The sequence below is a fragment of the Dromiciops gliroides genome, chromosome 6, assembly GCF_019393635.1.
Source record: "Dromiciops gliroides isolate mDroGli1 chromosome 6, mDroGli1.pri, whole genome shotgun sequence".
In the NCBI taxonomy this organism is placed as follows: domain Eukaryota; kingdom Metazoa; phylum Chordata; class Mammalia; order Microbiotheria; family Microbiotheriidae; genus Dromiciops; species Dromiciops gliroides.
Window position 1 is genome coordinate 244,250,611 of NC_057866.1, and position 16,179 is coordinate 244,266,789.

A 16,179-nucleotide genomic window follows, 5' to 3' on the forward strand; every position below is an offset into this window, starting at 1 on the left:
GGGATCCAGGCCAGTACTCTGAGTTCTGTAATGGAGCAGTCTCTCTGGCACACAGCACAGTGCCTGGGACATCGGAGGCCTATTCTTCAAGGATCCATTGTATATCCTGTAAGCTTAAAGCATTCTTCAAAATCCCAGTGAAACAAGACTGTCTCTCCCAGAAAGGGCCCACTGGCTAACAGAGAGAGTGTTGCTAAAATCAATGGTGTGCTGAGGCATGAAGTCCGTAAGACCTTGGCTTCAAATCCCACCTTGGACACTGTGTGAAACACAGGCAAGATACTGAACCTCTCTGGTTCTCAATTTCCTCATCCGTAACATGAGGATACTAATACCTGGTAGGACCTACCTCCCGGGGCTGTACGTGACGGAAATGACAGAAGTGATGCAAAAGAGCTTCGTGAAGTTTCCCAATGCTCTGTCAATGCCAGGTATTAATGAGGGTGATAGCCACGGCAAAAGCATTCTCGAATCTTGGCCGTCCATTTCAGCATTCAGTATTTACCCAATGTGAGCACCCTGGCACGTACAACTTAGCACTGACTGACTGTGCTTCAAATAGTCTCTTAGGATACTCAGCAGGAGGAATTTTAAGCTGGACAAATCAATACCTACTGAGTGTCAGGCCACTGTGCCAGAATGGGGTCCCAGGTGGAACAGAGATACAGGCCTCCCCTCAAAAAGCTTCATAATGGATTAGAGATCTATTAGGCAGAGGGGCCAAGGACAGAAGCTTTGGAGCAGGGCAGTTACAGGGATTATAAATGGGCTTACAGGGTACTAGGTGGTTGTGCCCTGTCATTAGCAATGTTAATGCCAAATTAAATATTATTCCCTAAAGCAAGAGCTAGGACAGGGGCTAAGAGAGGGAGAGAGTTCACATCAGGGCGTTGGCTCGATGCCCACAGCTGTCTAGCCTGCTGTCCTGGTAGATGGCTAGATGGAGAGCATGGAGGGAAAGAGAAGGCGAGTGACCTCAGGAAAATCACGGAGCCTGCCCAAGCCTCAGTTTCCTCCTCTATGAAATAAAGGAACTGATCTAAATGGCCTCTCAGGGCCCTTCTAGCTCTGGTTCTGTGATCCAGTGAAGACGGTCTGGGGTGTGAGACCCCTGCATAAAAGCAGTGAGGTGAGAACCAGCCCCCTCTCCGATTTAGGCAGCTTGACCTTGAGAATGAATGCTATTCAGCCAAGGACGACATGATATTAAAGCACCTCTAATTAGAAAGAGAATACATTATTTGCGATTTCCTCTGGCTACTATCATTCATATTCCTTTATATTAATTATAATTCATTAGGCCCTGACTGTCACAATAGTGCAGACTAATCATAGATAGAAGGATTTTCACTTCTATCCTCAAATGTCCAACTAGGTGCAGTTGCACGTACTGAGAAGCTTGGACTCTGAGGTCATCCTTCCAACTGAAATTAGGTGCAAGCCTCAATTATAATTTTTAGTTCCTCAATGATTAGGCTTCTATCCCCAGCTGATTAAGATTTCCCTTCTCGTTTGTTGGGGATCCTGGTAGACTGGCATCTGTCTTTTCCTTTAAAGAATAAAATGCTGGGTATTCGTGTGGCAGGAGGGGAGTGATTTTGTTTTGTGGTGGATGAAAAGATAATTGGCTCAGGCTTAGCAGGTCAGTTATATAAAAAAGTTGGTCACCTTGCTAGTAGCAGTGATGTTCTAGGTCTTAAATGATTGTTTAAACCCAGGCTGGTGTTGCTCAGTCCCTTCTAAAACTGAACCCCACTTCACGTGGGTGCAGGTGCCTTGCTGACCTGCACTTGCTGAAAACGTCAGGAATTGTAGGCCAACATCATCACGGACCCCGGCCAGAGAGCTTGGGTCTCTCACCACACTGCCCGGCTCAGGCAAGGGCAGCATTGGTCTGGAAAATGCTTGCAAGGTCAGTTACTCTTTGTTGCCACTCCCCATGCCAAACAGCAAGCTACAACTGCGGCTTTATTCTAAATCACCCTGCCAGCCCTTTCCCAACTTGATCATCAATCCCAGGAACTCGGACACCCCCTTGACAATTCATGCTTCTTACTGCCCATCTGTCCACAGCTCCCACAGCACACGAGTGGGGATGAAGGGCTTCCAAAGGCCAGCTGAGTCACCTCTTGTGCCAAGGCAAGCCTCTTCTTGGCTTCTGTGCTTTCTCTTCTCCTAAGAAATGGCCATTTTAGAACTTTCCTTGTAATGAGTCAGCCAATGAGAATTAAAAGTAGAGACCTTGATTACTGTTTAAGGAAGCCGTATCTAGATCATTCAGATTAAGAGTGAGCCCTTCCTTGAGGAAGCATGTGCTTTGCCTCACTTAAAAGTCACCCCTTGGGAGTGAGGATGTGGCGTGGCATCAGGGGGCTAGGCTTCCTCCTGCCCAGATGGTTTGAATGTATTTTGTATGTACTCATGTATGTATGTATGTATTTATCTATCTATTTATTTGTTTGTTTGTTTATTTATTTTTCCTGCCTGTAAGTGTTTTTTTTTCCCTCTTAAATCTGATAACACTCCCCAAATGCTGGGCTTATTTAAGTAACTTTCATTTTTCAAATATTGATTAGTTTTGAATGATGAAGAGTGTTCTGTTAGTGCTGGGGCCTGTGCAAAGTCTATAAAAGGCGATCAGTCTCTACCCTCTTCTGATTTGTGATAGTAACAACAGGGGAAAGAATACAATGAATGGGCATAGATCACTCGTTAGTCTTAGATTTCTTATAAACTCAAATAAATGATTTAGTCGCCTGTATTTTTAAACCTTCTTTTCATTGTTCTTTTAGGGGAATAATGTGACCTTTCCCCATGCACTAGGAAAGGTGTTTTACCTAGATGGCATCCTATGGAAACAACATTGTGCCGTGTTCTGAAAATTGAATCTCAGTATTTCCAGCTGCAACTTTCCATTCCTGCACCAGGCCCATTGGGGGTGGGGGAGGAGAAGAGGGAGGACTAATGGGAATGTGCCTTTGGAAAGTGCTTCTGTTAACATACGGCTTCTTCTCTTCTAGGTGATTCAGTTGCAGTCTGGGCTGAAAGCCAATGTGGAGTTCCAGGGAGGTCTGGCCATTGATATTTCAGGTGCAATGGAGTTCAGCCTGTGGTACCGTGAATCTAAAACCCGAGTGAAAAACCGGTGAGTATGCTAACGTGTACTGTGTTAGAAGTTCAATATTAAGCTCTTTTAAAGATTTAAAGGACACATAGCTATGCTTTTTTTAATGCAGTTGATCAATAGCTTTATCAGAATTCCCAGCTTAAGAAAAAAAATATAGATGTTTTAAATCCAAAAGATTAAATAAACTTTTAAGAAAAAGACCTCCTACCTCCTACCTGCCCCTTCTCAGTCTCCTTTGCTGAATCTTTATCCAAGTCACACCTGACAATTGTATGTCCTTTAAAACTCTGTCCTATCCTCTCTTTTTCCCCCCACTTTTTTCCACATTTCACTTAGTGATTTGATCAACTCCCATCGACTTGATTATCATCTCTATTCTGATGATACTCAGGTCTGCTTATCTCACCCTAACACCCCTCCCAACTTCAGAGTTTTATTTCCACCCGACTGTGGCCGTGTCTAAAATTAAATTTAGCTTTCTCTCCAGCCTTCTCCCCCATCATCTTCCTTGTCACCAAGGATTAAAGCCTAGGAGTTACCCTTTGTGTTATCTCTCATAGGCACCTTCCTCTCTCCTCTGTCCTCTCCTACCGGGGCTATTGTCTTTTAGCTGGTTTCCCTGCCTCGGATTTCTCCCCCTCACAGTCCATTCTTCTCTCAGCCATCAAATCGATCTTCCTAAAACACAGACCTAACCATGTCAACCCCATCCCTGCTTTCAGTAAACTCCAGTGGCTCCTTAGCATTTCCAGGACCAAATGTAAAATTTTCTTTTCCTCATTTAAAGCCCTTCATAGCCTGGTCCCTTCCTGCCTTTTCAGTCTTCTCACACCTTACCCCAACCCCACATTACTCCATGCATTAATTCAGTAACCCTGGCATCCTTGCATTTCTTTCACTAAACATTCTAACTCTAACTCTTGCCTCCATACATTTTCTTTTTTAAAAAATCAATTTATTATTTATTTGTTTTAAACATTTTTCTTTTTAAATCCCAATTTCCAAATTTTCTTCCTCCTTCTAAACCCTCCCCAACCCACTGAAAGGCAAGCAAAAGATATGTTATCCATGTGAAATCATGCAAAACATATTTCCATATTACAAAAAATAAGCAAAAAAATTTAAGAAAGAGAGAAAATTATACTTCAGTTTGCACTCAGAGTTTATCAGTTTCCTCTCTGGAGGTGGATAACCGTTTTTCATCATGAGTACTTTGGAGTTATCTTGGATCTGAGCAGCCGAGGCTTTTATAGTTGATCATCCTTAAAATATTGCTCAAGGATCTCCTAGTTCTTCTCACTTCGTTTTGCATCAGTTCATATAGGTCTGGCCATGGTGTTGTTGCTGGTTTTCTTCTGAACCCCGCCCCCCATCATCATTTCATGTAGCACAATGGTGTTCCGTCACGGTCATATACCACAGCATGTTCAGCCATTCCCCAGTTGATGGGAATCCCCTCGGTTTCCAGTTCTTTGCCACCACAAAAAGAGCTGCTCTAAATATTTTTGTACATACAGTTATTTTTCCTTTTTTTTTTTGATATCCTGGGGGTATGGACTTAGTAGTGGTATTGCTGAGTCAAAAAGTATGAACAGTCTTTATGTTTTTTAGGCATAATTCCAAATTGTTTTCCAGAATGTTTGGGCCAGTTCACAACTCCACTAACAGTTTATTACTGTCCCTCTTTTCCCTCAGACCCGCTGGCCTTTATCCTTTCTGATAGGTGTGAGGTGGTACCCTCAGAGGTTATTTTCATTTGCATTTTTCTAATCATTAGGCAATTTAGAGCATTTTGTGTGTGTGCTATTGATAGCTTTGATTTCTTCTTCTGAAAATTGCCTATGTACATATCTTTTTTTTGTGTTTTGTTTCTTGTGGGGGTTTTTTGTGAGGCAGTTGGGGTTAAGTGACTTGCCCAGGGTCACACAGCTAGTAAGTGTCAAGTATCTGAGATCGGATTTGAACTTAGGTCCTCCTGAATCCAGGGCCGGCGCTCTATCCACTGTGCCACCTAGCTGCCCCGCCTGTGTATATCTTTTGACCATTTTTCGTGGGTCCTAGTGCGCTGCAATATGGGTTGGCACCCTTCCCTGGTGTCACAGGCCTATCCTGAGGACCTCCTAAGTTGTCTTAGGCTGAAAAAAATATCTCACTCTGAGTTTTTGTTGGCTCTGCTGCTCCAAAAATCTGATTTAAGGAGTTATTTTTAAAGTTTTTTGGAGGGGAATGTTGGGAGCGCTTTAGCGGGGTTGCTGCCACACTTCACCAGCTATGCTTTCTAATTATACATTTTAATGTCACAGAGCTGTGTGTGACTAGGAGAAATCCTGTTGTCCATTAGTCATAACAATATGTATCCACCTCAGTCAACTGAGGCTATAGTTTTAAAGTGCATGGTAGAATAAATCAGTCAATCGATATTATTTATCATCTATGTACAGGGAAAAACTAACATGAAATAACCCTTCCCTCAAGTAGCTTACATTCTATTAAGGGTGGACAGCATGTACACATTCAAGGAAAATCCGCAAGCAGTTGGGGGGAGGAGGATCTGAAAGGCCTCATGTAAAAGGTCTTGCTTGGACTGAATTTTGATGGAAACCCGACATTCTATAGTGGTAGAGGGGAGGGGATTGCACCAGAGGCTGGGAGACAGTTTGTGCAAGGGCTCCGGGCCACTTTGGCCAGACCACTGAGTAAACGGAGGCAGGTCATATAGAATAGAGGGGGATGCTTTTGAACCACCCTTAGAAACTCATCCCAGTGTTCAACAATTCACTGCCAGGAAATTCCCCTACACAGCTAAAACATATCATTCATATTGCGTATTATCCACTCCTCTTTCCACTTCCTTATTGGAAATAGGTAACTTTTAGTCCCTTTTCTTGCTTTGTTTGTACTTTTATAGTTTTAAGGATGATTTTGAATTCTGTTACCCTTCCCCTTTCTAGGCAAAATTGTCTCAGTTCCTTTACCTTTTGTTTTGTAGAAAGGTAGATTCACTTGATTGGATTTCAATAGAGATTTTTATTCTGGATGTAAAACAATATATGTGACATCATCAGTATGATTATTTTCCATATTCATTATTTTAGTGGAAGACTCATAGTTAGGCCCTAGAAGTCATGTAATCTAATTTGTATTTAAACTATCAATTCTATCTACAAAGTTACCAACAAGTAAATTTTACCAAGAATAAATAAAGAGCTCATTTATTTTTAAACATGTGGATGGCGTGAGATGGATAGGGGTAGTAAAATCTAAAATTACCTCTACTTTAGACTGTGGGCCTAGAAATTGATAGCTATCCCAAAGCAGAATATTTACCCTAAAAATACAGCGATTGGAGTTGCCAAAAGGGGTCACTACACCTCCAGATTTCACCCAAAATGACTAGACATGAGATATGAGAAAGAAGCAGGCCACCAGAGGGCACAGCAATTGAATTAAGACCTTCACTGAAGATACATCCTCTTTTTTAAAAAATGCTTTCTATGCAGGAGCTTTCTTTGTTTTTTTGGGTGGAGGGAGCCAAGGTGGTAGAGAAAAGGCAAGAAGTTGCCTGAGTTCTTCCCAGTTTCCCCCAAAGCTCTTTACTTTGGAAGTAATCACTGAAATATAATAAAATACAACAGAATATTTGACCTAAGCAATTAGAATTTATCAGGCTTATACATATTCTTTCAAACATTCTGATCCTTACTTTAGGAAGATGAAAAACAAATGACATTTTATACTTATTCAAATATCAATTGTTACTCAACCTTCAAAAAAAAAAAGTGGATCCAGGAGGTGACTCTTTCCAAGAAGCAATTTTATGTCATCTCTGGCTACATACTTACTAGAGAAGATGCCTGCTGAAAAGTTTACCTTGCCATGACCTTGATCTAATCCTAGCTTTGCTGAAAGGCAAAAGGCCACAATCACCAAAAGGGTTCGGGGGCTTCTGCTGATAGGTTAGCACGAGGAGCAGCCTGTCTTGTAAGAGCATGGGCACAAGCCCCATCGGTGAAGGCATCAGTAACCATATGTTCCAGGAGGTACCAAGGGACTTGTCCATATGTACCATAGGAAGATATCATCAAAGTCTCAAGGAAATGCCCAGTTGATCTGGGACCCTCTTTGATTAGTGTCCCTACACAGATGTCGCCTGTCCTTTTCATGAATTCAGTATGTGAACCCCACATCACGGACAGAGAGTGCTCCTCAGAATGAGTAATCAATGAACAAGCATGTTAAGTGCCTGCCCTGTGAGAGGCTCAGTGTTAAGCACCAGGAACACAGAAACAGACATGAAAACAATGCCTGCCCTAAGGGAGCTTGCATTCCATCAGCGAAGAAGCATACTAGTCATGTGACCCGAGGCATGTCCCTCAGTGCTCCAGATGCTAAAAGTGATGACCCGCTTTGGCAGCGGGTAGTTCCTCCCTGGGAATTCCCTAAATCTATGAAATCCGTTCATCAGCAGGCATTTATTAAACACCCATGGTGTGACACATTGTGCTAGAGGCTGGCATGCAAGTACAAAGAACCACACCAACCCTACTCTAAAGGAACTTACATTCTGTTGAAATCACAGGTCTGGTCGTCGATGGTAGTAATGAGATACAAAGGCTGTCACACACGCTCTGAGTGTTCCCACACTCAGCACTTCCCTTTCCCTGACAGTTCCCACAACTGGGATTTGGGCCATTTTTAAATTCTTGGAATTGAGATCTTGTCAGGGGCAGGGGAGGAGAAGCTCCATGTGTATTGTGAGAGTGAGCCCTGGTTGTGGGCACGGTTGTATCAAAGCCCTGTGAGACACCAACCTTCCACTTAACCCTTTCCTTCTGGTCATCAGAGCCTGAACTCTTCAGGTTCAGACTGAGAAGTTGTAGCCACTTGTTGGGAAAGATTGATGGCCAAAGGAGAAGGGGACAGCAGAGAATGAGACGGACAGATAATGTCGTGGAAGCAACAACCGTGAGCTTGGACAGACTTTGAGAGAGAGCCGAGGATAGAAGGGGCTGGCACACTATGGTCCATGGGGTTAGGAAGAGTGGGACACAACTGAACAGCTGGACAGCAACAACTGACTGTGCTAAACGGTAACTCCTGTTTTATGCTAATCCGTAGGGTGGCTCTCGTAGTGACTGGGGACATCACGGTGGATTCCTCCTTTGTGAAGGCTGGCCAAGAAGCCAGCGTTGAAATAGAAGCAGGACTGGAGTTCATATCCACAGTGCAGTTTTCACAATATCCCTTCCTGGTCTGCATGCAAATGGACAGACAGGAGGCACCCTTGAGGTAAGAAACAAGGGAGATTTTCTTTTCTTTTGGTCCTTCCCTATGAATTCACCAGTGTAGGAGACATTGTGTGGTGTCCATCTCATCAGAGCCTCTTTGGCAACTTACATTCTCCATGAGTTGCTCAGAGCAAGGAGAGGCTAACTGATTTACCCAGGGTTGCAGAGCTGGGACAATGGGTCACTTGACTCTGGGTCTTCCTGAGTGAGAGACCAGTTCTATTCAGTCTCTGACACTGAAATTTGCGCAGGGAATTTCCATTGTTTTGAACACTAGGTTTTGGATCTAAGGGTCAAGTGGGGTTTACCCAAAGTGTGCCCAGCCCCTCTAAGGAGCATGCAGTGCCTTGGAAGAGAAGAGGGCAGTGGCTAGTGCTCTGGTTGAAGGACATTAACTGATCCCAGCAATTAGTTTGGTATATCAGTAATGCCCTTGTTAGCTCCTAAAGACCTCAACCAGGAAATCAAGGTCAGACTTACCATCCTTGAAAATGGAATTGTTTACTCTTTTGTCCGATGTGCCTCATACCTGGGACGTGTACCTGTGGGTTATATTTGGGGTCAAATTATGAGTTTAGAGGGGGTAAAAAAAAGTGAATGCTTTTGGCAACATTCCTAGTTTTCTAGGGAAAAACCCAGGGTGAGCTGCTTAACTTCTCAGTGCTCTCGGTCAAAAGGTTTGAACATGCACATGTGGCCAACAAACCAGATTAGAATGTGATTCCGAAATGTTTAACACAAATAAAAGCTCAGTGAATCAATGAATGGATGAAATAGAATGTAGATAATGTTAAGATGTTGTTTTCTAAGGCACTGTCTCTCCCTAGGGGATGCTGGTTCAGTGGCCCTCCCCTATTTCTATGGTAGTTGCTCTAGGCACTGCCCCTAGACTTCTCTGGGAAGAAAGGGGCCGGGAGTTTCCCCGGCCAGGGCAGTAATTCCCTCTCTCAGTGAATTCAGAGGTCCAGCCCCTCTTCCTGTTCTAGTTGTCCGGAAGCGGCCCCTTCTGCTCTCGAACCTAAGCCTTGGTTCTGTGGTTTCCCTGGAAAAGTTAACTCCCAGTGAAGAACACCCCTCCCCCCACCAAGGCAGGGGACAACTTGCAGTCTTAGAGAAGGGCTTGGGAGCTCTGGGAAACTCCACGTCAAACAACCAAGGATTTCCAATCTGGAGCTAGACCCTGAAAGGTTGTCTAAGCCGGGGCTTCTTAAACTCTCTCCACTCATGACCCCTGTTCGCTGGAGAAATGTTTCCATGTCCCTGGGTATATAGACACATAAAAGAGGTGAGACCCCATATGAGGTTGAGACGCACAGTTTAAGAGATTGGTATCTAACCCAGCCTTCTCATTGTGTTGATGGGGAAATGGAGGACCAGAGAGTGAGTGTCAGTGACAGAGGCACATGGCCAGAATGTGTCAGAGGTGGGATTCCAACTCCAAGGTCAGCCAGGCTCCCTCACTGTCAAGCTTCTTAGGGATGTCGTTTGCAGTAGTTCCACTGTTCTGGACACTAGGACCAATCTGACTTTTATTCTAAACTCCAAATAAGCTGAGCCTTTTATGTCTATGTACAATTGCATTTTCCTCACAAGCTGTTATAGAGGTTTTCCTGACTTAGCCCATCTAAATAAGGAGAATGAACTGGGCAAGTATCAGGATATATATCAATGACAAATAAAAGCACAGATTTGACTAGATTTAATTTTTACAGGATAAAAAAAAAGACACTGTAACTAGAACATTGAGCCACAGTGCACTTCATTTTGGTGTGAATTTCCCTAAGTACATTAAAAAACAAAAAGTACGGGCAGCTAGGTGGCACAGTGGATAGAACACCAGCCCTGGAGTCAGGAGGACCTGACACTCAAATCCGGCCTCAGACACTTAACACTTACTAGCTGTGTGACCCTGGGCAAGTCACTTAACCCCAATTGCCTCACCAAAAAAAAAAAAGTAGCTAAACGGTGGTATCCAACTCAGCCATACGATTGGTGTGGGTTCAGAATTCTGCCCCAGAATTTTCAAAAAGTAGAGCCCTGGGTGTGCTCAGAACAGCAGCTTTGATGGGCTGGCTAAGCCCCTCGGGCCGGCCAGCGTGACCACCAGACACAGGCAGGGAGCTCAGGAAATGAAAGCCAAGAACCAATGAGGAAGGTCTCAAGCCATGTAGCATCTCCACAGTTGGAGAGCCCATGCACTAGTGAGGGTGTGTATGTGTGTGCACACATATGTTGTTGAGGGAGGAGAAGGAAAAATCAGCTGTTTATTGATGATTTATTCCATGTACGGATATTCTGAGAGGCAGCGTGGTGTAGTGGGTAGAGTCAGGAGAACCTGCGTTTATATCCTACCAATCTGCATTGGTAGAGGTTGTTTCTTACATGTATATATGCAGATACATGTCTATATGTGTAGCGTGGTTATGTGTGCATACATGTGTGAGTGTATGCACATCTATGCATACTTGCAGCATTATATATGTATATACTTTACATAAATGTATATGTATACACACATATATGTATAAACTTTAAGATTTACAAAGTGCTGCACATATGTTATCATATTTGATCCTCACAACAGCCCTGATTGAAGGAACTGAGGCAGAGAGAAGCTCAGGCTCACACAGCTATAAGTGTCTGAGTCAGGGTTCAAACTCAGTTCTTTCTCTCTCCAAAACCACCCCAATTCTATCCACTTCAAGATCCAATCCAAAGGGGGAAACAAAGATACTCTATCTCAAATCACTTTGGAATCCAAGCTGCAGATCAATACGTGGTGGGGATGGAGAGTGAGAGGCCATCTCTGGGGTGTGTTGGCGAGGAAATGTAACTTCGATGTGAATTTTGCAGGCGATATGTGACCAAGTACGAAAGACTCTGGACGGGCAAGGGCTATGTCTCCCGCAAAGGAAAAGAAAAGCTGTCCCCAGGATCTGAATTCCCCCTTCATCAAGAGAACTCTGACATGTGCAAGGTGGTCTTTGCCCCACAGGCTGAGAACTCTTCAGATGGCTGGTTTTGAACCTGGTGCCTGACAGGTTTCACTTGAATCCGTGTGTCCCTGTGGGAGGCGCAGCTACGGCATAGCCCAGCACCTGCTCACAGAGAGCACAGTGTTTACATGTTTATGTGTATTTAAGATTTTTGTAAAAGCTATGGGAGAAAAATAACTGAGTCAGTCAATTCTGATGGTCCCTCAATGTTGTCTTGGGTCAAACAACCACAAAAGGGTGACGTTTTCCATGTCGTTTCTGGTTTTCTAATACTCATTTGCCCTTGGCCTGCTGTAAGAAGAGCTTTGCTACAGGCAGATGTGCTATACACAAGGAGCACCAGGAGTCAGTTTTTCAAGCAACTTTCAATTAAGATATTGCAAAGCCTTTTCTTAACAACATGTTAAATTTACAATTTGTTTTTACCAACTAAATTGTCTAATCAAGAAGAAACAGGCTGTCGTGTTTTTATAAGACTTTTTATGGCCTGTCTCACTAATTAATATTTATCTATTTGGTTCTTAAGTTTATTTTTTATTTTAAGCATTATGGGAAGTAGGCATGCAGAGCTAAATGATGAAATCTCATATCTCTGCAGACCGTAGGTGATTATTTCTCCAAGGAGCACCTTTGGTTGTCTTCCTTCATCCCCTCCATAAAACAATGGGATTTACTGTGTAGGTACCGGAAAAATCTGGTTTGGAAACCTCATCAGATTTACGTTAAGTTATGTTGTTCTCTTTGAGCCTTAAATTTGTACACTGTTCTCCTAAAAAGGGATCCTTTTCCAAAGTCCTTTTGACTTCATCTCTTCACCTGGTTTGGTCCCAATATCTCTTGCCTCTGTCCACTTCTCTCTGCTCACATGGCCACCACACTGCTGTAGACCCTCATCACTGCTCACCCACACTGGACTCCCCGCTTCTAGTCTTTCCCTTCTCCAATTCATCCTCTACTCAGCCATCCCAATAATCTTACTAAGGCACAGGACTGACCACAAGCATGTAACTCTCCTCCCCCCTCGCCTCTTCAAATGCCAATCATTCAGCCCCACCAAGCACACAACCCTTCACACACAGTCTTGCTGGCTCTGGCCTAACTTTCCAAACATCCCACATTACTCCGATTCATGCACGATTTTCTGGCCAAAGTGGCTTATTATTTGTTCAGCTCGGGATCCCGTCTCCTGCCCTTGGCACACGCCCTCTTTGTCCACGCCTAGAATGCACTCCCTCCTGGCCTTTGTCTTATCTTGCTTCCTTCCAGGCTCACTCATGTGCCTCCTCTTGGAGGAAGCTTCTCCCCATTTCCCTACTAGTAGCGCCTGGACTAGTAGTCTCCTCCCTTATGTGATCTTGTCTTTGCTTATCTGTTCATTTGTATCCCCCAGTAGAATGGAAACTCTTTGAAAGCAGGGGGTATCTTTCATTGCTGTCTTTAGACCCCCAGTGTCCCAGAGCAGTGCCTTATACGTAGTGGGTGTTCATTAAATGTTTGTTGCCTGTCATTGAATCGATAGCAGTTTGGTGCCGCAAGGTTCAGACTTCCCAAATGGCCAGAGAATTCACTTTAATACGCATGTATGAACTACAGACATAAGAAACAGAGGAATCTGGATTTCTGGACAATGAGACCAGAAAACGAATCATCTGTCTCTATAAGAATAAAAGGGAAACATTAACTGGTTGTGTTTTTTCAATAAACTCTCCATGTATGCTGTGATAGAAAGCGCAGCCCCAGCCCCAACATCCTCTGGGGATTTCAGAAGTGGTAACAGGAGCATTCTCGGCAGCCGGTGGAATCTGCGTGGTAGCGACTGCGTGTTTAACCACCAGGTGGCTCTGGGAGCTAATAAGCTGGACCTGAGCGTACCCCTCTCACCCTGGAGTGTCAGTGCTGCAAAGGTTCCCAGCGGTTCCCTAGCTCCACGTCTGGCTCTGCAGCCAAGCCAGTCCACAGGGTTCTTGTGGATTTACCCAATCAGAATGAGTTCTTGAGCCCCTCCTGTGCTGCCAAACCGGCCTCTTCTCTGAACCCACTCAGTTTCATCATTGAGTGCTCTCCATCTTGGTCAGTCTTGGAAGCATCTCCCCTCAAGAACAGACAAGCACACTTAACTGTGTGCAATGCTCCACAGACTCATTAGTTTAGAATTAAAAGGGCCCTCGGAGGTCACCTAGTCCCTTTTACAGATGAGGAAACTGAGACTTAGAGAAGTAATTTGCCCAAGATCACAACAGACCAGCATTCAACCTTAGTTCTCCTGCCTCGGAGCCCTTCACAAAGGAACAGTATGGATGGGTAAAACATCGATTTACCGTGCAGTTGTATACCTTCAGTCTCATCCAGACCCAGGCAGTGTCCGGATAAAACAAAGGCCACTCAAGGAAAGCACGATCCTGTCTATTTAACCCCTTCTATCTACATCACCTGTAAGAAGGTGAAGGAATGCACACAATATAACACAGTTCCCAGCATCTTTGACTCATGCATCTGGTAGGGCCAGTCATTAGGGAAAGACTCAGGAAGTTATTCTGAGATTCAGTTCCTCCTTAAAGTACGAGTAGGGACTCTACATCAGGTAAAAACAAATGCTCCTAGAGCTTGTATTTTTACACTCGGTGTCCTTCTGCTGTCAGGCAACTCTCACTGTTTTCTGTGACAGCCGGGTCATCCCTGGCGCAGCAGGGATGCAGGCAAGGGCAGAGCCGACTTGGACAAAAACTCTTCCACACCTGGTCCTTTCTGCCCCCTGGACCCTCCAGGTCAAATCCCTGGTGGCTGAAAGCTATTATGGGTCACCCCCTTTCTCAAGCTCTGAGCCCTCGACCTCATCCAGGCATCCTTGTCCTGCTGCCTCATCTCTCAGTTCCATTAGCCCACTCCCCCTCTGGCTCCCCACAATCAGAAGAAGACTTCCTCTCTGTGCAGTAGAGTGAGGGGAGGGGAGAGGGGCACACAGAACAAAGGGGGAGTGATTAGGAAACTTTCAGAGCCTGTAGTATAGCAGGCGTTTAAGAAATGCTTATTGGTTGGTCAGATTACACATTTAGAACGAGATGTGTTGTGATATACATGAAAGCTCTTTGGTGTTCTTTTTTTTATTTAAATCTCTCATTTCTATTGATAGATTAAATGTAATCACTAACCATTTGAATTCCTGCCAATCCATAGAGGTCTTAGTACCAACAGAATCCAAGCCACAAAGCACTTTCCCCCTGCGTAAATGAGATCCTGGATAAAACAGAAGTTGAGTGCAGGTCCTTCCCAAGGTTGGATACACTTGTAAGGACACTATGACCCCAGTTATCCCTGTGCTTTGTGACTACCAACCCCATTGCTGAAATAATGCAAAATAAGAAATGGTGGTAGGGAGTGTGTGGTGGGGGTGCAGGTGGGAGGGTCAGGGGAAGTGGGGAGAGCAATTGGAGAAAAGCACCATTTTATCCTTCAACTAGAATTAGAAGCCAAAGGACTCAGCGTAGTAAGAAAGCTCTGAGTTTGGGGGAGGAGAGAGCAGGACCCCACATTTCTATGTCTTAAAAATGGAAATATTAAGAATTTAATTCAAAATAACTGTTGCAACATTCTGGAATCCTCCTGCAGGCTATCCAGGGAGTAGCCTAGAGGAGCTGAGGCAGGGCCCCCAAAGTGCTGATCTAGCATTGAGGGTGGTGGTGTGGGGGAAGGATTAAATTACTCCTTGGGAGAATTTGGATCAACAAATGATAGTTAGCATTTATTTATAAGGTGCTCAGAGAAACAGGATCACTTCAGTCTAGTGTAGGGAGCAAAGAGAAAAATAAGGGGACATTCTGGCCCTGGCTCTCAAGCCTCTCAGCTCTGACCACTATACTGGCATGGTCCTCTGCATTAGGGTCCATTCATTTCATTCTATTTCATGTGAAGTCTCTTTGGGGCCCTAACAACAATATTGAGGGGGTGGAGCCATCTCAAATAAGCCTAATTGCTCGAATCCTCAGTGTGAGCACTTATATCTCAGATATCAGCAAAATCAGGACCACCTAGGTTCAAACTCTGCCTCTGACACATACTAGTCGTGTGATCCCAGGCATTTCCTTGATCTGTCAGTGCCCCTAAGGAAACCCTCTAAGAGCTGTGTGACCCTGGGCAAGTCACTTAACCCTCACTTGCCCTGCCCCCCCCCAAAAAAGTCATTCCTTAGTAAGCAAGGTTCTAGGAAGTAATAATAAATTATTCAGACCATCTTCATAGTTATATAGTTCCATCTCCTTGTCTTAATATAGTCATATGAAGAGAAATGACTACCCAAGGCCATATTTGATAAACATAAGATCATGAGTCTAGAACTGGAAAGCATCTGAGAGGCCAACCCTTTCCTTTTAATATGATAAAACTGGGACCTGGAGAGGTTTAAGGGACTTAAGTGACAGGACAGCATTGGAACCCCAGGTTTCTTGACCCTAAATTCAACACTGTCTCTCCACATTCTTCTCATCCCACAACCTACTTTTCAGTCTCTTTCCTTGACCTTCAACCAAAAGTAATTTACTACTTTCCAATCTATTTAGGATTTTGCTTACAAATAATCCCTGATTTAGCCACCACTTCCCAGAGAATTTACACCAGCATGAAGGCTTGGCCCATACTTCTCCAAATCCTACTTACCCACCATGCAGTTTCCTGGTAGAATGCCCGCCCAGATCCCAGAAACTTATAGTCTCCCCACTCTCCCCTTTGCCAGGGATGAAAGAGTTGAGTGGACAGATGGATGGAAGCCACCTCC

At 44.2% G+C, this 16,179-nt stretch overlaps 1 protein-coding gene across 1 annotated transcript in view; it reads left to right on the forward strand.

Moving 5' to 3' along the window:
- LOC122732260 (microsomal triglyceride transfer protein) overlaps positions 1-13,092 on the forward strand; it is a 70,189-nt gene extending 57,097 nt beyond the window's left edge. Inside the window, 3 exon segments of the mRNA XM_043972345.1 lie at positions 3,021-3,145; positions 8,246-8,416; positions 11,269-13,092. Coding sequence (XP_043828280.1) covers positions 3,021-3,145; positions 8,246-8,416; positions 11,269-11,440 — 468 coding nt within the window. The 3' untranslated portion in view covers positions 11,441-13,092.
- The last annotated feature ends 3,087 nt before the right edge of the window (positions 13,093-16,179 follow it).